Source organism: Oncorhynchus masou, unplaced genomic scaffold (genome assembly GCF_036934945.1).
Source record: "Oncorhynchus masou masou isolate Uvic2021 unplaced genomic scaffold, UVic_Omas_1.1 unplaced_scaffold_1952, whole genome shotgun sequence".
Lineage (NCBI taxonomy): Eukaryota > Metazoa > Chordata > Actinopteri > Salmoniformes > Salmonidae > Oncorhynchus > Oncorhynchus masou.
This window is the reverse complement of record NW_027008446.1, coordinates 40001-60000: the sequence shown is the minus strand read 5'-3', so window position 1 is coordinate 60000 and position 20000 is coordinate 40001. Positions and strand designations below refer to the sequence as shown.

Below are 20000 nucleotides of genomic sequence, written 5' to 3'. Positions count from 1 at the left end.
GTCCATTCACCATGTCCATCAGTTCAGTATTTCATACTGGTCCATTCACCATGTCCATCAGTTCAGTATTTCATACTGGTCCATTCACCATGTCCATCAGTTCAGTATTTCATACTGGTCCATTCCCCATGTCCATCAGTTCAGTATTTCATACTGGTCCATTCACCATGTCCATCAGTTCAGTATTTCATACTGGTCCATTCACCATGACCATTCACCATGTCCATCAGTTCAGTATTTCATACTGGTCCATTCACCATGTCCATCAGTTCAGTATTTCATACTGGTCAATTCACCATGTCCATCAGTTCAGTATTTCATACTGGTCAATTGACCATGTCCATCTGTTCTGCATTTCATACTAGTCCTTTCACCATGTCCATCAGTTCAGTATTTCATACTGGTCAATTCACCATGTCCATCAGTTCAGTATTTCATACTTTTCCATTCACCATGTCCATCTGTTCTGCATTTCATACTAGTCCTTTCACCATGTCCATCAGTTCAGTATTTCATACTGGTCAATTCACCATGTCCATCAGTTCAGTATTTCATACTTTTCCATTCACCATGTCCATCTGTTCTGTATTTCATACTAGTCCTTTCACCATGTCCATCAGTTCAGTATTTCATACTGGTCCATTCACCATGTCCATCAGTTCAGTATTTCATACTAGTCCATTCACCATGTCCATCAGTTCAGTGTTTCATACTGGTCCATTCACCATGTCCATTCACCATGTCCATCAGTTCAGTATTTCATACTGGTCCATTCACCATGTCCATTCACCATGTCCATCAGTTCAGTATTTCATACTGGTCCATTCACCATGTCCATCCGTTCAGTATTTCATACTGATCCATTCACCATGTCCATCAGTTCAGTATTTCATACTGGTCCATTCACCATGTCCATCAGATCAGTATTTCATACTGGTCCATTCACCATGTCCATTCACCATGTCCATCAGTTCAGTATTTCATACTGGTCCATTCACCATGTCAATCAGTTCAGTATTTCATACTGGTCCATTCACCATGTCCATCAGTTCAGTATTTCATACTGGTCCATTCACCATGTCCATCAGTTCAGTATTTCATACTGGTCCATTCACCATGTCCATCAGTTCAGTATTTCATACTGGTCCATTCACCATGTCCATCAGTTCAGTATTTCGTACTGGTCCATTCACCATGTCCATCAGTTCAGTATTTCATACTGGTCCATTCACCATGTCCATCAGTTTGACACCCCGTCTGAAATTGATACTGGGAGACATTCTTACCTGTCCCAGGTTGTCAAAGTTGTACTTGTGATGAACCCATTTGTAGTTGGCCTGCAGACAGTCAGACTTGTTGGTGATGTTCTTGACGTCGGGGCCAAAGCAGTAGAAGAACTTCCCTTTGAACAGCTGTCAGGGAACAATGGGAACAATGGACAGAGCCACTTCAGATGTCTTGTTGTTACCATAGAAGTGGTTTCTTTCATATGTCATTATCAAAGGATAGACACACTTGATGGAATAATATGGAGGTCATTACATAGATGGTCAAGAATGATTCAGGGAATTGAGAGAGAGATAGAGGATGACAGGGGGCAAAGACTGATAAAGACATAGAAGGGACAGAGACTGAAGGACAGACAACTGTGGGAGGAAGGTGAGGAAACAGAGACACAGAAAGACAGGGTATATATTGGAGAAGAAAGACAGGGTATATATTGAAGGAGAAAGAGTGTATATGTTGGAGAAGAAAGAGGGTATATGTTGGAGGAGAAAGAGGGTATATGTTGGAGAAGAAAGAGGGTATATTTTTGAGGAGAAAGAGGGTATATGTTGGAGGATAAAGAGGGGGTATATGTTGGAGGAGAAAGAGTGTATATGTTGGAGAAGAAAGAGGGTATATGTTGGAGGAGAAAGAGGGTATATGTTGAAGGAGTAAGACAGGGTATATGTTGGAGGAGAAATACATGGTATATGTTGGAGGATAAAGAGGGTATATGTTGGAGGAGAAAGAGGGTATATGTTGAAGGAGTAAGACAGGGTATATGTTGGAGGAGAAAGAGGGTATATGTTGAAGGAGAAAGGCAGGGTATATGTTGGAGGAGAGAGACAGGGTATATGTTGAAGGAGAAAGAGGGTATATGTTGGAGGAGAAAGAGGGTATATGTTGGAGGAGAAAGAGGGTATATGTTGAAGGAGTAAGACAGGGTATATGTTGGAGGAGAAATACATGGTATATGTTGGAGGAGAAAGAGGGTATATGTTGGAGGAGAAAGAGGGTATATGTTGAAGGAGAATGAGGGTATATGTTGGAGAAGAAAGACAGGGTATATGTTGGAGAAGAAAGACAGGGTATACGTTCGAGAAGAAAGACAGGGTATATGTTGGAGGAGAAAGATGGTATATGTTGGAGAAGAAAGACAGGGTATATGTTGGAGGAGAAAGATGGTATATGTTGGAGAAGAAAGACAGGGAATATGTTGAAGGAGAAAGAGGGTATATGTTGGAGGAGAAAGAGGGTATATGTTGGAGAAGAAAGAGGGTATATGTTGGAGGAGCAAGAGGGTATATGTTGATGGAGAAAGAGAGTATATGTTGGAGGAGAAAGACAGGCTATATGTTGGAGGAGAAAGAGGGTATATGTTGATGGAGAAAGAGGGTATATGTTGGAGGAGAAAGACAGGGTATATGTTGGAGGAGAAAGATGGTATATGTTGGAGGAGAAAGAGGGTATATGTTGGAGAAGAAAGACAGGGTATATGTTGGAGGAGAATGAGGGTATATGTTGGAGAAGAATGACAGGGTATATGTTGGAGAAGAAAGACAGGGTATATGCTGGAGGAGAAAGAGGGTATATGTTGGAGAAGAAAGACAGGGTATATGTTGGAGGAGAAAGACAGTGTATATGTTGGAGGAGAAAGAGGGTATATGTTGGAGGAGAAAGGCAGGGTATATGTTGGAGGAGAAAGACAGGGTATATGTTGGAGGAGAAAGATGGTATATGTTGGAGGAGAAAGAGGGTATATGTTGGAGAAGAAAGACAGGGTATATGTTGGAGGAGAAAGAGGGTATATGTTGGAGGAGAATGAGGGTATATGTTGGAGAAGAAAGACAGGGTATATGTTGGAGAAGAAAGACAGGGTATATGTTGGAGAAGAAAGACAGGGTATATGTTGGAGGAGAAAGACAGGGTATATGTTGGAAGAGAAAGAGGGTATATGTTGGAGGAGAAAGGCAGGGTATATGTTGGAGGAGAAAGAGGGTATATGTTGGAGGAGAAAGACAGGGTATATGTTGGAGGAGAAAGAGGGTATATGTTGGAGGAGACAGAGGGTATATGTTGGAGGAGAAAGATGGTATATGTTGGAGGAGAAAGACAGTGTATATTTTGGAGGAGAAAGACAGGTATTATGTTGAAGGAGAAAGAGGGAATATGTTGGAGGAGAAAGACAGGGTATATGTTGAAGGAGAAAGAGGGTATATGTTGGAGGAGAAAGAGGGTATATGTTGGAGGAGAAAGAGGGTATATGTTGGAGAAGAAAGAGGGTATATGTTGGAGGAGAAAGACAGGGTATATGTTGGAGGAGAAAGAGGTTACAATTTGAAGGAGTAAGAGGGTATATGTTGAAGGAGTAAGACAGGGTATATGTTGGAGGAGAAAGACAGGGTATATGTTGGAGGAGAAAGAGGGTATATGTTGAAGGAGTAAGACAGGGTATATGTTGGAGGAGAAAGACAGGGTATATGTTGGAGGAGAAAGAGGGTATATGTTGGAGGAGACAGAGGGTATATGTTGGAGGAGAAAGAGGGTATATGTTGGAGGAGAAAGAGGGTATATGTTGGAGGAGAAAGAGGGTATATGTTGGAGGAGAAAGACAGTGTATATTTTGGAGGAGAAAGACAGGTATTATGTTGAAGGAGAAAGAGGGTATATGTTGGAGGAGAAAGACAGGGTATATGTTGAAGGATAAAGAGGGTATATGTTGGAGGAGAAAGAGGGTATATATTGGAGGAGAAAGAGGGTATATGTTGGAGAAGAAAGAGGGTATATGTTGGAGGAGAAAGAGGGTATATGTTGGAGGAGAAAGAGGGTATATGTTGGAGGAGAAAGAGGGTATATGTTGGAGGAGAAAGAGGGTATATGTTGGAGGAGAAAGAGGGTATATGTTGAAGGAGTAAGACAGGGTATATGTTGGAGGAGAAAGACATGGTATATGTTGGAGGAGAAAGAGGGTATATGTTGGAGAAAGAGGGTATATGTTGGAGGAGAAAGACAGTGTATATTTTGGAGGAGAAAGACAGGTATTATGTTGAAGGAGAAAGAGGGTATATGTTGGAGGAGAAAGACAGGGTATATGTTGAAGGAGAAAGAGGGTATATGTTGGAGGAGAAAGAGGGTATATGTTGGAGGAGAAAGAGGGTATATGTTGGAGAAGAAAGAGAGTATATGTTGGAGGAGAAAGAGGGTATATGTTGGAGGAGAAAGAGGGTATATGTTGGAGGAGAAAGAGGGTATATGTTGAAGGAGTAAGACAGGGTATATGTTGGAGGAGAAAGACATGGTATATGTTGGAGGAGAAAGAGGGTATATGTTGGAGGAGAAAGAGGGTATATGTTGAAGGAGTAAGACAGGGTATATGTTGGAGGAGAAAGACAGGGTATATGTTGGAGGAGAAAGACAGGGTATATGTTGGAGGAGAAAGACAGTGTATATGTTGGAGGAGAAAGACAGGGTATATGTTGAAGGAGAAAGACAGGGTATATGTTGGAGGAGTAAGACAGGGTATATGTTGGAGGAGAAAGAGGGTATATGTTGGAGGAGACAGAGGGTATATGTTGGAGGAGAAAGATGGTATATGTTGGAGGAGAAAGACAGTGTATATTTTGGAGGAGAAAGACAGGTATTATGTTGAAGGAGAAAGAGGGTATATGTTGGAGGAGAAAGACAGGGTATATGTTGAAGGAGAAAGAGGGTATATGTTGGAGGAGAAAGAGGGTATATGTTGGAGGAGAAAGAGGGTATATGTTGGAGAAGAAAGAGGGTATATGTTGGAGGAGAAAGACAGGGTATATGTTGGAGGAGAAAGAGGGTATATGTTGAAGGAGTAAGAGGGTATATGTTGAAGGAGTAAGACAGGGTATATGTTGGAGGAGAAAGACAGGGTATATGTTGGAGGAGAAAGAGGGTATATGTTGAAGGAGTAAGAGGGTATATGTTGAAGGAGTAAGACAGGGTATATGTTGGAGGAGAAAGAGGGTATATGTTGGAGGAGACAGAGGGTATATGTTGCAGGAGAAAGAGGGTATATGTTGGAGGAGAAAGACAGTGTATATTTTGGAGGAGAAAGAGAGGTATTATGTTGAAGGATAAAGAGGGTATATGTTGGAGGAGAAAGAGGATATATGTTGGAGGAGAAAGAGGGTATGTGTTGGAGAAGAAAGAGGGTATATGTTGGAGGAGAAAGAGGGTATATGTTGGAGGAGAAAGAGGGTATATGTTGGAGGAGAAAGAGGGTATATGTTGAAGGAGTAAGACAGGGTATATGTTGGAGGAGAAAGACATGGTATATGTTGGAGGAGAAAGAGGGTATATGTTGGAGGAGAAAGAGGGTATATGTTGGAGGAGAAAGACAGTGTATATTTTGGAGGACAAAGACAGGTATTATGTTGAAGGAGAAAGAGGGTATATGTTGGAGGAGAAAGACAGGGTATATGTTGAAGGATAAAGAGGGTATATGTTGGAGGAGAAAGAGGGTATATGTTGGAGGAGAAAGAGGGTATATGTTGGAGAAGAAAGAGGGTATATGTTGGAGGAGAAAGAGGGTATATGTTGGAGGAGAAAGAGGGTATATGTTGGAGGAGAAAGAGGGTATATGTTGGAGGAGAAAGAGGGTATATGTTGGAGGAGAAAGAGGGTTTATGTTGAAGGAGTAAGACAGGGTATATGTTGGAGGAGAAAGACATGGTATATGTTGGAGGAGAAAGAGGGTATGTGTTGGAGAAGAAAGAGGGTATATGTTGGAGGAGAAAGAGGGTATATGTTGGAGGAGAAAGAGGGTATATGTTGGAGGAGAAAGAGGGTATATGTTGAAGGAGTAAGACAGGGTATATGTTGGAGGAGAAAGACATGGTATATGTTGGAGGAGAAAGAGGGTATATGTTGGAGGAGAAAGAGGGTATATGTTGGAGGAGAAAGACAGTGTATATTTTGGAGGACAAAGACAGGTATTATGTTGAAGGAGAAAGAGGGTATATGTTGGAGGAGAAAGACAGGGTATATGTTGAAGGATAAAGAGGGTATATGTTGGAGGAGAAAGAGGGTATATGTTGGAGGAGAAAGAGGGTATATGTTGGAGAAGAAAGAGGGTATATGTTGGAGGAGAAAGAGGGTATATGTTGGAGGAGAAAGAGGGTATATGTTGGAGGAGAAAGAGGGTATATGTTGGAGGAGAAAGAGGGTATATGTTGGAGGAGAAAGAGGGTTTATGTTGAAGGAGTAAGACAGGGTATATGTTGGAGGAGAAAGACATGGTATATGTTGGAGGAGAAAGAGGGTATATGTTGGAGGAGAAAGACAGTGTATATTTTGGAGGAGAAAGACAGGTATTATGTTGAAGTAGAAAGAGGGTATATGTTGGAGGAGAAAGACAGGGTATATGTTGAAGGAGAAAGAGGGTATATGTTGGAGGAGAAAGAGGGTATATGTTGGAGGAGAAAGAGGGTATATGTTGGAGAGGAAAGAGAGTATATGTTGGAGGAGAAAGAGGGTATATGTTGGAGGAGAAAGAGGGTATATGTTGGAGGAGAAAGAGGGTATATGTTGGAGGAGAAAGACAGGGTATATGTTGGAGGAGTAAGACAGGGTATATGTTGGAGGTGAAATACATGGTATATGTTGGAGGAGAAAGAGGGTATATGTTGGAGGAGAAAGAGGGTATATGTTGGAGGAGAAAGAGGGTATATGTTGAAGGAGTAAGAGAGGGTATATGTTGGAGGAGAAAGACAGGGTATATGTTGGAGGAGAAAGACAGGGTATATGTTGGAGGAGAAAGACAGTGTATATGTTGGAGGAGAAAGACAGGGTATATGTTGAAGGAGAAAGACAGGGTATATGTTGGAGGAGTAAGACAGGGTATATGTTGGAGGAGAAAGAGGGTATATGTTGAAGGAGAAAGACAGGGTATATGTTGGAGGAGAAAGAGAGTATATGTTGGAGGAGAAAGACAGGCTATATGTATATAAATGAAGGAACAAGGAAAACAGAGATAGAAAAAAAGACAGAGCAAGAAAGATGGAGAGACAAGTACTCCAAAGTTAACAGCCCCTACCTGCACCCCCAGGATACCAAATATGATGAAGAAAGCACAGCAGATAAGGACAATGTTTCCTATAGGTTTCAGAGACGTTATTAGGGTCTCCACTACCAGCTTCAGACCTGGGGCTCGACTGATAACCCTGTAGAAAGAGAAACAGAGAGAGAGCAGGAGAGGGATCGAGCGAGAGAGATTAAGGGAGAGAGAGGAGGGTGTGCAGTGTGTCTGTAGTATGTCCTCCCTACATAAGGGGTGCAGTGTGTCTGTAGTATGTCCTCCCTACCTGAGGGGGTGCAGTGTGCCTGTAGTGTGTCCTCCGACATGAGGGGGCGCAGTGTGTCTGTAGTATGTCCTCCCTACATGAGGGCAGTGTGTCTGTAGTATGTCCTCCCTACATGAGGGATGCAGTGTGTCTGTAGTGTGTTCTCCCTACCTGAGGGGGTGCAGTGTGTCTGTAGTATGTCCTCCCTACATAAGGGGTGCAGTGTGTCTGTAGTATGTCCTCCCTACATGAGGGGGTGCAGTGTGTCTGTAGTATGTCCTCCCTACCCGAGGAGGTGCAGTGTGTCTGTAGTGTGTCCTCCCTACCTGAGGGGGTGCAGTGTGTCTGTAGTATGTTCTCCCTACATGAGGGAGTGCAGTGTGTCTGTAGTATGTCCTCCCTACATGAGGGGATGCAGTGTGTCTGTGGTATGTCCCCCCTACATGAGGGCAGTGTGTCTGTAGTATGTCCTCCCTACGTGAGGAGGTGCAGTGTGTCTGTAGTATGTCCTCCCTACATGAGGGCAGTGTGTCTGTAGTATGTCCGTCCTACCTGAGGGGGTGCAGTGTGTCTGTAGTATGTCCTCCCTACATCTGGGCAGTGTGTCTGTAGTACGTCCTCCCTACATGAGGGCAGTGTGTCTGTAGTATGTCCTCCCTACATCTGGGCAGTGTGTCTGTAGTACTTCCTCCCTACATGAGGGCAGTGTGTCTGTAGTATGTCCTCCCTACCTGAGGGGATGCAGTGTGTCTGTAGTATGTCCTTCCTTCTTGAGGGAATGCAGTGTGTCTGTAGTATGTCCTCCCTACATGAGGGGGTGCAGTGTGTCTGTAGTATGTCCTCCCTACATGAGGGGGTGCAGTGTGTCTGTAGTGTGTCCTCCCTACATGAGGGCTGTAGTATGTCCTCCCTACGTGAGGAGGTGCAGTGTGTCTGTAGTATGTCCTCCCTACATGAGGGCAGTGTGTCTGTAGTATGTCCTCCCTACCTGAGGGGGTGCAGTGTGTCTGTAGTATGTCCTCCCTACATGAGAGGGTGCAGTGTGTCTGTAGTATGTCCTCCCTACATGAGGGCAGTGTGTCTGTAGTGTGTCCTCCCTACATGAGGGGGTGCAGTGTGTCTGTAGTATGTCCTCCCTACATGAGGGCAGTGTGTCTGTAGTATGTCCTCCCTACATGAGGGGGTGCAGTGTGTCTGTAGTATGTCCTCCCTACATGAGGGAGTGCAGTGTGTCTGTAGTATGTCCTCCCTGCATGAGGGGGTGCAGTGTGTCTGTAGTATGTCTTCCCTACATGAGGGGGTGCAGTGTGTCTGTAGTATGTCCTCCCTACATGAGGGCAGTGTGTCTGTGGTATGTCCTCCCTACATGAGGGGGTGCAGTGTGTCTGTAGTATGTCCTCCCTACATGAGGAGGTGCAGTGTGTCTGTGGTATGTCCTCCCTACATGAGGGGGTGCAGTGTGTCTGTAGTATGTCCTCCCTACATGAGGGGGTGCAGTTTGTCTGTAGTATGTCCTACCTATCTGAAGGGGTGCAGTGTGTCTGTAGTATGTCCTGCCTACCTGAGGGGGCGCAGTGTGCGGAGCAATCTGAGAACCCTCAGCACCCCCAGAATCTTAGCCCCGCCCGCCATTGACACCACAATGTCAATCAACGACACAAAGACCAGGAAGCCGTCCAACACGTTCCAGCTGCTTTTCAGATATGCCTGTTCCCCTATATACAGGCCCATAGACACCACCTATAGGGAGGGGGAGGGAGATAGAGAGGGCAGGAGGGGGAGATAGGTTGTGAGTGAGGTATGTTATCAAGAGGTACACCAGGTGACCTATATACAGGCCCATAGACACCACCTATAGGGAGGGGGAGGGAGATAGAGAGGGCAGGAGGGGGAGATAGGTTGTGAGTGAGGTATGTTATCAACAGGTACACCCGGTGACCTATATACAGGCCCATAGACACCACCTATAGGGAGGGGGAGGGAGATAGAGAGGGCAGGAGGGGGAGATAGGTTGTGAGTGAGGTATGTTATCAATAGGTACACCCGGTGACCTATATACAGTGCCTTGCGAAAGTATTCGGCCCCCTTGAACTTTGCGACCTTTTGCCACATTTCAGGCTTCAAACATAAAGATATAAAACTGTATTTTTTTGTGAAGAATCAACAACAAGTGGGACACAATCATGAAGTATAACGACATTTATTAGATATTTCAAACTTCTTTAACAAATCAAAAACTGAAAAATTGGGCGTGCAAAATTATACAGTTTTATATCTTTGTGTTTGAAGCCTGAAATGTGGCAAAAGGTCGCAAAGTTCAAGGGGGCCGAATACTTTCGCAAGGCACTGTACAATCCCATAGTATAGGAAGAATTGAAAATGCCAGAATTACATTGTATAAAGTTGGTACAATTACAGAATTATTTTTGTTGCAAAAGAGAGCAAAAGTCATGCATCATGTCAATGGGAGAGTTGTGCTGAAGTTCACGAGTTCCGAGTTCCCCTTCACCCATATCTCAGGTTAGGAGACTAGTCCCAGATTGACTAGAGGTCTCAGACACATTACATGGTGCATGAGAAAGGGAGATAATGAAAGATACGAGAAGAGAAACAGAGGGAGGTAGAGAGGGAGAGAGACAGAGAGGGAGAGAGGGAGAGAGAGAGTTTTTTTTTTAGTTTTTATAAAACCTTTACTTTTTACTCAAGTGTTAACATAAATAATGACACACTGCCTTTTCGGAAATGAAACAACAAAAGTAATTCCTAAACAAAAAAAAAAAAAAAAAAAAAAAAAAAAAAAAAAAAAAAAAAAAAAAAATACATAACATATACATTCAACTTATTTCATCAGCAAAAAATAATTTCCCCTCCTCTACAAAACAAAGTGCTCCTTCGTAGGCCCACTTCTCCTCAAATAATAGGAGATCTTTTACAGCTGAAAAGAACTCAAAATCTACTTTTATTCTTGCTTTCACTAATCCTTTAAAAACACATCTTACATCCTGCCCATATCCCGTTTCTATCTTATGTTTCCTACTCAGAAAAATTGACATCTTAGCTTGTCCCAAAATAACATTTTACATTTGACATTTTCTTTTCTGTTGTCTACTATATTGAAACCCCAAAATAAAAACAGTGTTATTGAAAAACTCCCCTACAGCTTTAAACAAAGATTGCAGCATTTCCAATAGAGGTTTTATCCTCTCACACTCCATAAAACAGTGAAAAATGGTTTCTCTTATATTACAAAAAGGACATCCATCTCTAACATCTGAGTTAATAACAGATACAAAAGCATTAACTGCAATGATGCCATGTAAAACCCTCCATTGCATATCACCAGTCCCCTTTTGTAACGGTGGCTTGTACAGTGCTCTCCATGCTGGCTTTACCTTGTCATCAATGCCCAATTTTACCCTCCATGGAGTGTCTTTTCTATTTTTCAATTTATCTTTATTCAACACCTTGACACACCCCTATACAAGTCCTTCCCATTCACCTCATCCAAACCCACCTCCTCCAACCCTCTCAAATCCAACAATAACGCCTTTCTTTCTGACTCTGGGATATTTGGTCCTCGTCATGGAAATGACACGTCTTCACCTTGTACCTTCTTCTTGTGGCTACTAACCCCATTCTTCTGCTGACAGAGCCTTCCTGCAGCTCCCCAGCATTTGTCCGACAATCCTTTCCGACCTCATCCCCAAATGTTCTGCCACCCGTCTTCCATCCATTAAGGCGGGCCCAGCCATGGCCATTAACTGTTTTAAGGTGATGATTTTCCCCTTCACCAGAATCTTGGAGAAATATGGAACAGCTGCAGTTGTACAATCCAGTCTTGCCCCATACACCAGAGGTTCCTCCAACAGCCAATGCACTGACTCCGCTGAAGTTCGTCTGGACACCTTCATTATGCTCTATACTCTGAGAAGGCCTCTGTAAAACGGAGGTACTCCCTCCCTAGAAATCTGGCTATTATCAACCAGAAATAAAGCCCTCTTTAAACCTAATCCTCCAACCCGCTGTAATATAAGACCTGCCACCCCTCTCCACACCACATTCTCCGTTCCATAAGCAACCTTTGAATAAACTGAAACCGGAAAGCAGCAGCCCTACTAGCAAGATGTACAAGACCTTGTCCCCCCTCCTCTTTTGACAAATACAAAACACTTTGTGGAACCCAGTGATATTTATCCCAAAAGAAATCCACAATAATTGCCTGTATCTTAGCCAGAAGGCCAGATGGTGGTTCTAAAACTGACAACCGATGCCACAGTGCAGAGGCAATCACATTGTTAACTATAATAGTGCGCCCCTATATGACATACGAGATAATAACCAACGCCATCTCCTCATCCTCCCATCTCCTCATCCTCCCTTCCACCATTTCAACCAACCCATTCCAATTTTTCCATAGTCCCCTCATCTCCTAGGTACACTCCAAGATACTTAAAACCTCCCTTACACTATTCTAGCCCCCCTGGCAAAGCCATGATCCCTCCAGACCATTCTCCAATCTGTAAAGCACAACTCTTTTCCCAATTTACCTTTGCAGAGGATATTCCCCTAAAACGATCAACCATTAGACTCAAGCTATCCACCTCTGCTTGATTTTTCACTAGCACAACTACATCATCAGCATAGGCTAAGAGACGAATAGGAGGAATATCCTCTGAAAGGCACACCCCTGCAATGCGACTTCTAATGCTATTTAGTAGTGGCTCTATAGCAATGGCATATAACATTCCTGACAAAGAACATCCCTGCCTAATACCTCTACACACTTTAAAAGGAGCACTCAAACCACCGTTAACTTTCAATACACTTTCAATGTCACCATATATCACCTTTATCGTGGCAATAAAACCAGAGCTGAACCTAAACGCCTCAAACGTGTGCCATAAATATTGATGTTCAACTCGGTCAAATGCCTTTTCCTGATCAATTGAAATTAGACCAGCATCCAACCCAATAGCCCTAGAGATGTCCAAAAATCACGAATCAGAGAAATGTTATCCCCTATCTGCCTGCCAGGAACACAGTAGGACTGATCCGTATGTATGATTTGCCCCATCACCTCCCTCAGCCTGTTGGACAAAGCCTTTGACAATATCTTATAATCAGTGCACAATAAAGCCACCGGCCTCCAGTTCTTCACCTCCCTCGGGTCACCATTTTTGGGCAGTAGGGTGAGGACAGCCCTTCTGCAGCTTATTGGTAGTAACCCTCCGGTTAAACTATCATTAGCTACTTCTAACCAATCTTCTCCCAACATAGCCCAAAAAGACTTAAAAAAGTCAACGGAAGCCCATCAATGCCTGGTGCCCTTCCATTTTCCATGACTTTTAATGCAGTGTATAAATCCTGCAAAGACAATGGTTGCTCAAGCTCAACCTGAGCTTCTGCAGCTACCTTTGGGAGCCCATCAAAGAACTGCTGTGTCACTGTTTTATCTTCTTTGTACTCACACTTGTAGAGCTCAGCATAGAACTCTACTGCCCTCTTTCTAATTTCACTAGGGCTAGTGAGTTCTTGTCCAACAGCTGATTTGAGACAATGAATAATTTTTCTTTGTCCATTCTTTTTCTCTAAACCAAAGAAAAATTTGAATGAGGCATCCATTTCAGATATTCCCTGAAACTTACTTCTCACCAATGCCCCCTGTGCTCTGATACCCAGCAGGTCTGCCAATGCAGCCTTTCTCCTCTTGAGGGCCTGAGTATGGGCTCGATCTCCTGTGGTCTCAACCAACGTCATGAGTTCCACTATTTCAATCTCTAGGGCTTTCATTGATCTGGTGATATCCTTGGTGACATTCCTCGTGTATTGATTACAGAATTGTTGAATCTGGATTTTCCCTATATCCCACGACTGTTGAAGGGATACAAAACTGGCCTTTGAGACCTCCACCTCTCCCAGAAAAAACTGAAACAGTTCCTGAAGTGAGCATCACTCAATAAAGTTATATTAAAATGCCAGTATGCGCTTTTGGGTTTTACATCGTTAATGAACACCACCTCTGTTATTAAACAATGATCAGAAAATCCCACTGGGGTTATCACACTTGATTTACAGACCTGAGATTGATGCTCAAAAACATAAAACCTATCTAACCTGGCCATAGAGATGATGTTCTCTCTCACATGCGCCCAGGTGTACTGCCTTTTCCTCCATTTTGACTCCGCCAAATATCACACAGTTCATTTGTTACAATGAGGCGTTTTAAAACGTCCTTGAGGTTATATGAGGTTCTTGGTGATTTCTATCTAAATCGCTAACTGTGCAGTTAAAATCCCCAGCAATAAATAAATAATCTTCTTTGTTACATTTCTCAATGGTATTTGATAATGTCTCTAAAAAACATACCCTCTCAACTGTCACCACTGCGGCATATACATTTATCAGGCACATAGTGATGTTTTCATACCTTGCTCTAACTTTTAATAACCTCCCCTCAACTACCTCTTCAACCTCATATGACAAAGGCAAAAACCCTTTTGAGAACAAGATAGCCACACCCCCACTTTTTGAGTTTGTATGACTACACACCACTGTCCCCCCCCCCCACTCCTGTTGCCACATAACTTCATTTTCCAAATTACTATGCGTTTCTTGTAGAAAAATGATGTCACTTCCCTTTCCCCTAATTAATTCATACACCATGGCTCTTTTTTAACATCTCTTGCCCCATTTACCTGATGGGGCTCGGGGAAATACTGCCCCCTTTGGATGAATTGTGTGCCCAAAGTAAACTTAAAAAGAAACTGTCAAAAATTGCTAATATATGCATATAATAATTATTATTGAATAGAAAACACTCTAAAGCTTCTAAAACCGTTCGAATTATGTCTGTATGTAAAGCAGAACTCACAGGGCAGCCATTCTCCCAAACTCTCTCTCTCCTAAGAAAGTTGCTCCAACTTTGACGTCATCGCCCCCACCCTTCCCAACCAGCTATGGATCTGGGAACAGTTTCTATTTCTTCAGCGCACTCTCGTCTGTCAATGAGACGTGGAACGGAGAAAATAGCACGAGCTTTGACTGCTTGGCGGGCAAAATACTGAGGTGTTACGAGTTTTCAGGTGCGCGCTCTGTGAAAAGGGTATTTTTTTCCCAGCTTGGCTGAAGAGAGTTCGTTATGTTTGATTTAATCGCCAATTGTTTTGTACGTTAAAAACATCCTAAAGCTTGATTCTGCACTTAGTTTGACCAGTTTAGTCGACATATAATATGTAAATTTGAAGTTTTGATACGCAATTTTCGTGATCAGAAGTCCTTTTTGGGGTAATTCACCTGAAGATGTTCGCTTTTGCTAATACAAAGACACACCAACAGCAACCAAACGTTATATTAGGTAAGTATAACTCCTTCCACGACATTCTTGTCGAAGACCATCAAAGGTAAGGGAATATTTATGTTATAAAATTGTATTTTTGTCGAATCCAACATAGTAGAGAAATAATGCTAATGCCTGAGCGCCGTCTCAGATTATTGAATAGTGAACGAATTCTGTAACGTTAAAAATAAATGTAACACAGCGTTTGCATTAAGAAGAAGTGTATCTTTCTAAATATATGTAGAACATGTATATTTAGTCAAAGTTTATGATGTTTATTGCTGTTATCTGGCGTTAGCTGCTGGAGATATTTATAATTCCTCCGGTCATTTCTGCTGCATTTTTTGAACATGGCTCAATGTAAATGGAGATTTATGGATATAAATTGCATATTATTGAAAAAAAACATAAATGTACTGTGTAACATGTGCTATTACTGTCATCTGATGAAGATTTTCAAAAGGTTAGTGAATTATTTTTCTTTTAATCCTGCGTTTGTGATTGTGCTATTTTGCATAGCCATGTGGCTACATATTGTATGTTTTCCTAGTGGTGGTTTAACATAAATATGTGCTATGTTTTTGCTGTAAAACATTTTAAAATTATGACATGCTGGGTAGATGAACAAGGTGTTTATCTTTCATTTAAGCTATTGGACTTAATGTGTGGAGGTTAAATATTTTTAAGAATATTTTTGCTTTCCCTGCGCCACCGTTTGGGCTGAAGGGGGGGGGGGGGTGTTCCTAGTTGGGAACCTGTAGCCCCATCAGAAGAAATCTTAAAACTGCTCGTGGATGAAAAAAATATACAGAGGAAGATACAGCCACCACATCTCTTTACAGAGTTAAAGCTGCAACTGAACTCTTTCATTTTCTTTAGAATTTACATCACTTATCACTCTCGAGACCACTTTCTTGAGTCTAGCAATTTCAGGGCTTTTCAATCTTCCCCCTGTAATTTTTGACATCAGAAACTTTGCTGATTCAATAAACAATTCACATTCAGGGAAAAAATCAGTTACATTGTAATCCTGCATATATTTCTTCCCTTTTGTCAACTTCAGAAAATGACGTATTTTCTCGATCCCATACCTCCCTTCCACCCCATTTATCTCACTATATTGTTGTGACGCGTCAGATGACTCACTCTCGCTATCCTCCCCAGAAGAATACTCCACCATCTCTACAACTTGTTCATCTTCAACTGATTTATCAATCTCTACCTTTCTCTTAGAATTAGACCCTTCACCACCCCTTAAATTCTTCCTTTTACTCCTCTGTATTTTGAAAACATCCGCTTCTTTTTCCGTTATTTAATCTCCTCTTGACTTCCAATTTCATTTTCCAGCACCACCTCAGCGACGGCAGTCGCAATCTCACCTACTGTTTCCCCTCCCTCTTTGTTCTGATCTACCACAATTGCCCCCGTATCCACAATGCCTTCCTCTCCTACTTTTCCAACCACATCTGCCCACCTTCTCTCTTCCCCTGCACCCTTAGTATGTTCATCCCTTCGCGGTGGTGCGTAAGTTGCACCCGCACTAGAGCTACTACCAGGCTCAGCGCGCTCATTCTCGGGACAACTACGCACCAAATGCCCCTCTCTTCCACAGCCAAAGCATTTCATTGATTCAGTAGATGCATAGAAGACATAATCAAATCCATAAATCTTAAAGCTGAACGCTAAATTCAGTTCATCTACTTCCTTTTTAAAAAATCATATGCACTTGTCTCCTATGAGACACGACATGTTTCAACAACGGAGATTTGCATCCAAAAAGAACCTTCTTTATTGTAGATACGATTTGACCATGGCGAGATAACTCTCGCTCCAACACTTCATCTCTAACAAATGGTGGCACGCTAGAAAGTATAACTTTCTTCGCCGGATTCATAAGCGGAAATACCGGCGTCTGTGTCTCCCGCAACACAACACCCCTCTCAACTATCTTATTCACCTTTTCAATTCAATCTAAGAATATCACTACAGCGCTATTCATCCTTGAGGCTGATTTGATGCTATCATACCCAATGATAGCACCCACAGCCAAGCTACATTCTTCCACTGAACACCCGGCCGCAGCAGGAATCTTTACTCCATGCCTCCGACTAAGTTTTTCAAACTCTACACTTCCGCGAGTGGCCATTGCAACCAGCCCCACCCGCTGGTTGTGCCCTCGCAAAAAAACAACCACAAAGATCCCACCACCCCTATACGTGCTTAGTGATAGTTAAACAAGATACCCTTAAAACAACTAAACTAATCAATATATATATATATATACATACCAAAACCCAATAGAGTGAAAATAAATTGCATTCGCTCTCACAATCACTCCTGCTTGACGACTCACTCCCAGCATGCACTCCGACGAGAGAGAGAGAGAGAGAGAGAGAGAGTCAGAGAGAGAGAGAGTCATAGAGAGAGAGAGTCAGAGAGACAGAGAGGGAGAGAGGGAGAGAGACAGAGGGAGAGAGAGAGAGTCAGAGAGAGAGAGTCAGAGAGAGAGAGAGAGAGTCAGAGAGAGAGTCAGAGAGAGAGAGAGTCAGAGAGATAGAGGGAGAGAGACAGAGAGGGAGAGAGTCAGAGAGAGAGAGAGAGTCAGAGAGAGAGAGTCAGAGAGACAGAGAGAGGTAGAGAGGGAGAGAGGGAGAGACACAGAGAGGGAGAGAGAGAGTCAGAGTGAGAGAGTCAGAGAGACAGAGAGAGATCGGGACAGAGAGAGAGAGGGAGAGAGAGACAGGGAGAGGGAGAGAGAGAGAGAGAGAGAGAGAGAGGGAGAGGGAGAGAGAGAGAAACAGATAGGGAGAGAGGGAGAGAGAGACAGAGGGAGAGAGACAGAGAGAGAGAGGGAGAGAGAGAAACAGAGAGGGAGAGAGACAGAGATAGAGAGACAGAGAGGGATAGAGACAGAGAGAGAGAGGGGGAGAGAGAGACAGAGAGGGAGAGACAGAGAGAGAGAGAGACAGAGACAGAGAGAGAGAGAGAGAGAGAGAGAGAGAGAGAGAGCGAGACGGAGAGAGAGAGGAGAGCAGAGCAGAGCAGAGCAGAGCAGAGGTCAGATGAGCTCCTGCATTTTTCAGCATTTTCTTTAAAAAAGATAGATTAGGAGTTAGATAAACTTGGATTATTTTGTCAGGAACACATACTGGATTCTACCCTCTACAACATAACCCCCACTTCAAATCAAAACCTAAAACCTACAACCTGATTTTGGACGGAATAACGGAATCACCTGGAAGGTTCACAACTACCAAGATTTATTACCCTATACAGCAAATTCTCTGGAAAACAACAGAAACTTGAAAACACCATCCAACCTGGAACTGAGTGAGTAATGTCTAGTCTGAAACTATATTTTATCTCCAAAAGCCAAGATATAGCTTCAACTAGCACTGACGTGTCAAGTGAGAGGTGTCAAAGCCCATTAGCCCAACAATGGCAGGAGAGTCACACAGTCTACCCCAACCAAATGGAGAGGCCTTAGAAGCTCCCTCCCGCTGTTCAGAATGAAGCTCCTTATGGAAAATCAAGAGACACTTTTTGCTGACTATTACAAAAATGGGAACATCAGCAACCTTATCTTCCACACAAACCATCCACTGGCATGGCACAGTGCTATATTAGCACACTGCCCCTTTGTTAAGAGAGGGGGGTGTTAACGAGGGGTGGAAACTCAGAATACTTGATAACGAGGACTCTGAGTCAGGTAATATAAATATCTATAAGTCCGGAACAGTAATGGTACAGGGTAACCCCAAACAGTTTCAGCTGGACTTTCACCTAATCAAAGAATTAGCCCAGCAGGAGAAGCTCTCCCTTGATAAAGATACCACCACCCCGAGCGGGTCAGACCAGACCTCTTCATTATGTAACCCCACAGACGAGCAACCCCCAGCGGAGAGTCAACCTCCCAGCACAGATTACCACTCCCTCATTGAAATGAAGGACAAATTCACCCAGCTGGAGGTAAGGCAGGGGGAGCTGGAACAGCAGGTGATTACACTTCAGTCAGCACAGACCCAGACAACAGTCCAGCACAACAACACCCCCTTAACCAGACCTAAGCCCCCCTAGGCACAATTATGACAACATAACCAACAAAAACGGGTCACAACTCCTGCAGCTCTGTCGCACGCTGGGTATGTACACAGTCAATGGTAGGCTTCAAGGGGACTCCTATGGTAGGTACACCTATAGCTCATCTCTTGGCACTAGTACTGTAGACTACTTTATCACTGACCTCAACCCAGAGTCTCTCAGAGCGTTCACAGTCAGCCCACTGACACCCCTATCAGACCACAGCAAAATCACAGTCTACTTAAACGGAGCAATACTCAATCATGAGGCATCAAAGCCAAAGGAACTGAGTAACATTAAGAAATGCTATAGATGGAAGGAATGCAGTTTGGAAACCTACCAAAAAACAATTAGGCAACAACAAATTCAATCCCTTTTAGACAATTTCCTGGGTAAAACGTTCCACTGTAATAGTGAAGGTGTAAACTTGGCAGTAGAAAATCTTAACAGTATATTTGACCTCTCAGCTTCCCTATCAAACCTAAAAATCTCAAATAGAAAACTGAAGAAAATTAACAACAATGACAAATGGTTTGATGAAGAATGCAAAAATCTAAGAAAGAAATTGAGAAACCTGTCCAACCAAAAACATAGAGACCCGGAAAACCTGAGTCTACGCCTTCACTATGGTGAATCACTAAAACAATACAGAAATACACTACGGAAAAAGAAGGAACAGCATGTCGGAAATCAGCTCAATGTAATTGAAGAATCCATAGACTCTAACCACTTCTGGGAAAATTGGAAAACACTAAACAAACAACAACACGAAGAATTATCTATCCAAAATGGAGATGTATGGGTAAACCACTTCTCCAATCTTTTTGGCTCTATAACAAAGAATAAAGAGCAAAAACATATACATGATCAAATACAGATCTTAGAATCAACTATTAAATACTACCAGAACTCACTGGATTCTCCAATTACATTGAATGAGTTACAGGACAAAATAAAAACACTCCAACCCAAAAAGGCCTGTGGTGTTGATGGTATCCTCAATGAAA

At 42.8% G+C, this 20000-nt stretch overlaps 1 protein-coding gene across 1 annotated transcript in view; it reads right to left on the bottom strand.

The window, feature by feature from the left end:
* LOC135532630 (voltage-dependent T-type calcium channel subunit alpha-1I-like) overlaps positions 1-20000 on the bottom strand; it is a gene marked incomplete at both ends in the record, with an annotated part of 82487 nt that overhangs the window by 28713 nt on the left and 33774 nt on the right. Inside the window, 3 exon segments of the mRNA XM_064960098.1 lie at positions 1287-1412; positions 7331-7457; positions 9139-9317. Coding sequence (XP_064816170.1) covers positions 1287-1412; positions 7331-7457; positions 9139-9317 — 432 coding nt within the window.